This window comes from Chanos chanos, chromosome 6, assembly GCF_902362185.1.
Source record: "Chanos chanos chromosome 6, fChaCha1.1, whole genome shotgun sequence".
NCBI classification, from domain to species: Eukaryota; Metazoa; Chordata; class Actinopteri; order Gonorynchiformes; family Chanidae; genus Chanos; species Chanos chanos.
In genome coordinates, this window is record NC_044500.1 from 48346370 (window position 1) to 48352057 (window position 5688).

A 5688-nucleotide genomic window follows, 5' to 3' on the forward strand; every position below is an offset into this window, starting at 1 on the left:
TGACTTTTTCTCTGTCAGAAATGCCATCCCTGAGTACAGAGAAAGGGTATTTGTAAAGCAGTCCTTGATGAAGTGTGTGTTTTGGTGTTTAGTGTGAGCGTGAAATGTTTATGCACTCCACAGCGACTTGGTAGAATGTGCGAAGCCTCATCTCGCTCCTGTTTGTCACCAAGATATAAACACTTTTCCTGGACTTGATGTTCAATGCTCTTCAGTATGAGTAAGACTTCAAAACGATAGCAGTTCGTTTTAAAGAGATGCGTTGGAAAAGCCATTTGCCCTCCATTCAAAAAACTGATCTGTAATCAAGTCAAATTTAGACCTTCGATCCGTCCCGTAAAGACTAAGTATAACCTGGGCATTTAAAATGACACCCCAGTTAATAACGCCGTTGTGGAGGCCGTTGGTTTCAGATAGAAATTTGTTCTGGGGGACCCGCCACGGCCAGGCCGTAAGGGGTTAACCGTTAAGGCAGTCCGCGCTCTGGTTGGTGGAGCTGAAGCCAATTCAGCCCTCTCTCTGCAGAACTCCGTCGTCTGTCACGCACAGCACAACCATACACATACATACATACACACACACACTCACTCACACTAACACACGAAAAGCCAGGTACAGAAATCGCGTGGATTTTGAACAGTAGCCTACTTGTTGATCCGAACGGTTTTTTGGGATTTCGGTTGAAAGAATGGACCGAAGAATCTTCGCTGATCGTGTGTCTGTTTCGACGTGATTTTCGCGATGATGGAGAAGTATTCGTAATCACAGAGGGAGTAATATGAAAAGGGAATAATCAACCCACTGCTCCTTCATCCGTTTACCTCCGTCTGATGGTTTCATGTCTTCACTCCTCTGATTTAAATTTGGTCAGAAGACGAGTGAGTATCCCAAGGCGATCTATTCCTACAAAAGTTTTGAGTCTTTAATAATTCTTCGGTTGACATAAATAGAAATGTTAATGATCATTGTCTTAAACCGCTCAAAAGCCCTATAATTCACGTGGGTCTGTGCTGATTTTTATTTCGTTTTTTATTTTTATTATTTTTTTTCTTGGACGTGCATACGTTAGTAAGGGAACATTTGGGCTTTGACGGAATTATATGACTTGGAATTGTCGAGAGGTTGAAAATGGAAGATGTTTTAAAGTGCACAAGAAGAGTATCTCTCTGGTCGGCTACAGATATGGGTAAAGACAGAAGGCGCCGACATCTCCACCGCCTATTCAGGCGTTGTGAGTTAGAACGGCGGTTGACGACAAATTTGAAATTAAACTTAAAAATCCAACAGCAAGTGGTTTCTTAACGGAGACAGCATAGAATGTTTCTTTTCAAACTGTCATAACACACTCTTTGACTGGTATTCAAACAAATTCAACAATCATTTGAAAAGCCAGTGTTTGTTCGTATGTCAGTAAAACCCCAAACTGGCACATTCAAGAGAAACTACAGGGCGAGTCAACTCTTTAGAACCATAAACATAACCCGCTTATCTGTGTTGGGAGAGTTATTATCGCTTTAGGGGAGATGAGAACATGGAGACCTTCGAGTGTCAAGTGGTTATAACGTTAGTCGCTTTGTGTAATCTGTCGAAGGACGCCTTGTATGCCAAAGAGGGTGCTGTTTTGAAAGGATTTCAGAACTCAGACACAGGGACAGTAACGGAAATCAACGGTTTGACAGGGCGCTGAGTTTCAGCACTGGACAGCGCTCGCATTTGGAGTTTGGTTCCATGTGCTCGCTTTATACTGCTAATCAGCGAGGACAGCGTTTGGAAATCGCATGCCAGATTAAAGAATCCAACAGATTCCCTGGAAACACCTACCGATACAGTAAAACATTTCCTAGATATGCCGTGGATCGTTGTAGTTCCATTGTTCATGAATTGTAATAAAGTTTTCAACGCTAAAATGTCTCTCTTTTTACAGATATGAGAATGATGGAGGACAGGCCTAAACGCAGGCGATAGCTGGGCTGTTTGTCCGGGTCGTGCTCCTTTGACCCCCTCTCAGTTCTTTCCGTCCAAGCCTTACTGTTTCTCAGGTGAGAAAAATACTGAGAGAGGATGAATAAAACTGGATCTCGCTCTACAACCTCACTACCGCCGGAGCCCGCGGACATCATCCGAAGTAAGGCGTGCTCGCGCCGGGTCAGGCTAAACGTTGGGGGGCTCCTGCACGAGGTTTTATGGAGAACCTTAGACAGGTTACCCCGAACGAGACTCGGGAAATTAAGAGACTGCAACACTCACGACGCCGTAATGGAGATATGCGACGACTACAGCCTGGATGACAACGAGTATTTTTTTGACAGACATCCAGGGGCGTTCACGTCAATTCTCAACTTCTATCGCACGGGCAAGCTCCACATGATGGAGGAGATGTGCGCGCTTTCATTCAGTCAGGAGCTGGACTTTTGGGGCATTGATGAGATCTATCTGGAGTCCTGCTGCCAGGCGCGTTACCATCAGAAGAAAGAACAGATGAACGAGGAACTGAAGAGAGAGGCTGAGACTATGAGGGAGAGAGAGGGAGAGGAGTTTGACAACACGTGCTGCTCCGAGAAGCGAAAGAAACTTTGGGACCTCCTAGAGAAGCCAAGTTCATCGGTTGCAGCCAAGGTAAACACGCCTTACACATTTGTTTTCCTTGGGGCTTTGGGGGTTTTAGGTCTTGGATGTTTTTTTGTTTTTTTTCGGAGATTCTTAACACACACACGCAGTCAGGCGTATATCCAGTCTCATCACTCGGGTCTGGTGGTTTCAGTGAAAAAAAGCCATTATATTCGGATTTTGTAAAGCGGTAAAAATGAAAAACAAATATGTTTCTTAGAAACTCTCTCATTAGACATTATAAATAATATGGATGGTGCAGTGAGCGTCGCATTTTTTTTCAAACTTCTCCTTGTAAGAATGCAGGAATCGGATGTGGTCCGATATCAGCGTTCGGCTGTCAGCTGCCGGCTGTACTCTCGGGACCGAGGCGGTGAAATATGTATGTGAAAGAGACAGAGTGACAGCGCTCAATTTTTAATGAGGTGGGAGTGGCCCCAGAGAGCCACTCTTCTCGTCTCTAAGTGTTGTGTATAATCACTGACATAACGTCATTTTGACGATCAATACTAAAGCGATTCTTCAGCGTTAGACATTCTATCACAGAGCGGCAGCTCATCCTGTATTATCATGAAGTGCGTCTCTCTTCAGAGGGAGTTACACGTCTCGCTTCGGCGGAACAGATGAGCTATCTTAGAGAAGATGAGTTGAGGATGGAGTTCACGGTGGCTCTTTAGCCTTCTGTAACAAATGCCATTTGTCATTAGTACATTGTGTCTTCATTAATGTCCTACATCCCTGACTGTATAATTTTGACTAATTGTGCTGACGGAGAGCACTGGAAAGGACCAGTTAGAGGATCAGTAAGTGCTCTGGTTTGTTTAGTGCTGATTTATAAAGCAAGTGATAAGCAGTGGGAGTTGATGGACACATTACCCAATGTGTGATTAGTTTAAAAGGAAGATGCACCATAAAAATGTTTCAGTGAACTGAGCTGAAAACCCCCTATTATCGATACTGTTAAATAATCAGAAAAAGTACTGCATCAAGAATTCCTCTTAGTCCAAAACCCTCAGTGATGCCAAAGGAGCCAGTGCAAGTGCTTTAGAAAATTGAATAAGTTTCCCAGAAAGAATGGCCAGCTAATAAGTGTGTGTAGATTCTAAATCGCTCGCACAGCAACACCAATAAAATGGTGAAATGTTGACCACTACATCTGAACAACAGATTCCCACGGTTAACATTGAGAACCCTGTGTGTGTGTGTGTGTGTGTGTGTGTGTGTGTGTGTGTGAGAGAGAGAGACAGAGAGAGAGAGAAAGAGAGGAGGATGATTTGTGTGTGAAGGAGCGTGTTAGTGGCCAGCTAACTGACAGTTTAGGTTTGATGTATGTGGATTCAGTACAGTGAATGGAGCCTGAATCTAGCTTTTGATTCTCTCTAAGTCCTTCTCATACCGACCACAGGCTTCTCAGTCACTCAGCATCAGAGCCTCCCAATCACTCAGCACCAGAGCCTCTCAGTCACTCAGCATCAGAACCTCTCAATCACTCAGCATCAGAACTTCTCAGTCACTCAGCATCAGAACCTCTCAATCACTCAGCATCAGAACTTCTCAGTCACTCAGCATCAGAACCTCCCAATCACTCAGCATCAGAACTTCTCAGTCACTCAGCATCAGAACCTCCCAATCACTCAGCATCAGAACTTCTCAGTCACTCAGCATCAGAACCTCTCAATCACTCAGCATCAGAACTTCTCAGTCACTCAGCATCAGAACCTCTCAATCACTCAGCATCAGAACTTCTCAGTCACTCAGCATCAGAACCTCTCAGTCACTCAGCATCAGAACCTCTCAATCACTCAGCATCAGAACCTCTCAGTCACTCAGCATCAGAGCCTCCCAATCACTCAGCATCAGAACCTCCCAATTACTCAGCATCAGAACTTCTCAGTCACTCAGCATCAGAACCTCTCAATCACTCAGCATCAGAACCTCCCAATCACTCAGCATCAGAACTTCTCAGTCACTCAGCATCAGAACCTCTCAGTCACTCAGCATCAGAGCCTCCCAATCACTCAGCATCAGAACTTCTCGATCACTCAGCATCAGAACTTCTCAGTCACTCAGCATCAGAACCTCTCAGTCACTCAGCATCGGAACCTCCCAATCACTCAGCATCAGAACCTCCCAATCACTCAGCATCAGAACCTCCCAATCACTCAGCATTAGAACTTCTCGATCACTCAGCATCAGAACCTCTCAGTCACTCAGCATCAGAACCTCCCAATCACTCAGCATCAGAACTTCGCCAGGCCCTCTGTGTGGGTAGGACAGATAATTGTTTTTCTTTTCTTTTCTTTTCTTTTCTTTTCTCAATGGAGTTCTGGATTTCAAGGGATTTTCAGATATGTTAATCAGAGGTAGAGTCTAAGACTGCATGTTACTGGCGATCATCAGCCCAAAATGTTTCTCTGGCTTTGAGAATTTGGAACAGACTCCAGGGGAGCCTTGCTTAACCTGGTTTCCAGAGCTCAGTCTGCCAGCACAAGTCCCTTTGACCCCAGAAAAGCTTACTTTACTACATCTCCCACAGTCCACTTCAGATTAGTCAACATGACAAACCTTAGGAATGCGATTCGCCAGCACAAACTTTTATGACATCACGTTTGTTATATTTCATCAGAAACATTCCGGTGAGTCCATAACATTCTGTGCTCAGTTTATACACAAAGGGACATAAAGTAAGGGGTCTTGTGAGATGGGGGGGGGGGGGGGGGGGGGGGGGGGACATCTTTTCTTCCGCTTTGGTTTCTCTGAAAGGTTGTACTGTTGAACCTCATGATAACGATGGGGTTCTTTTGGGCTGTGAAGAACATTTCCATGTCTCAGTGTCCCGGTTACGTGTCGGTCAAGCAGGACCTTACACCCAGGGGCCCGCACTCGGTGTGAAATCTCAGTGAAATCCCACACAGAATGCTCCTCGCACACTTATCACCACGGTTACCATGCCTACAATAAAATGCTAAAAGAAAGAGTGTCTTAGGACCCTTCTGTGGCTGTGATAATTAGTCTGTTTTTTGTGTTGATTTATTTGTCGTTAACGCTTGACTGAAATCATTCTCGCGGCGGAGAGGCAGG

General features: G+C 44.8%; 1 protein-coding gene across 1 annotated transcript in view; it reads left to right on the forward strand.

Moving 5' to 3' along the window:
- Window positions 1-2061: 2061 nt before the first annotated feature.
- The window catches only part of LOC115814331 (potassium voltage-gated channel subfamily B member 1-like), a 52050-nt gene continuing 48423 nt past the window's right edge, over window positions 2062-5688 (forward strand). The window contains exon 1 of the mRNA XM_030777136.1: window positions 2062-2616. Within this exon, the coding sequence (XP_030632996.1) occupies window positions 2062-2616 (555 nt within the window). The remainder of the gene's footprint in view (window positions 2617-5688) is intronic.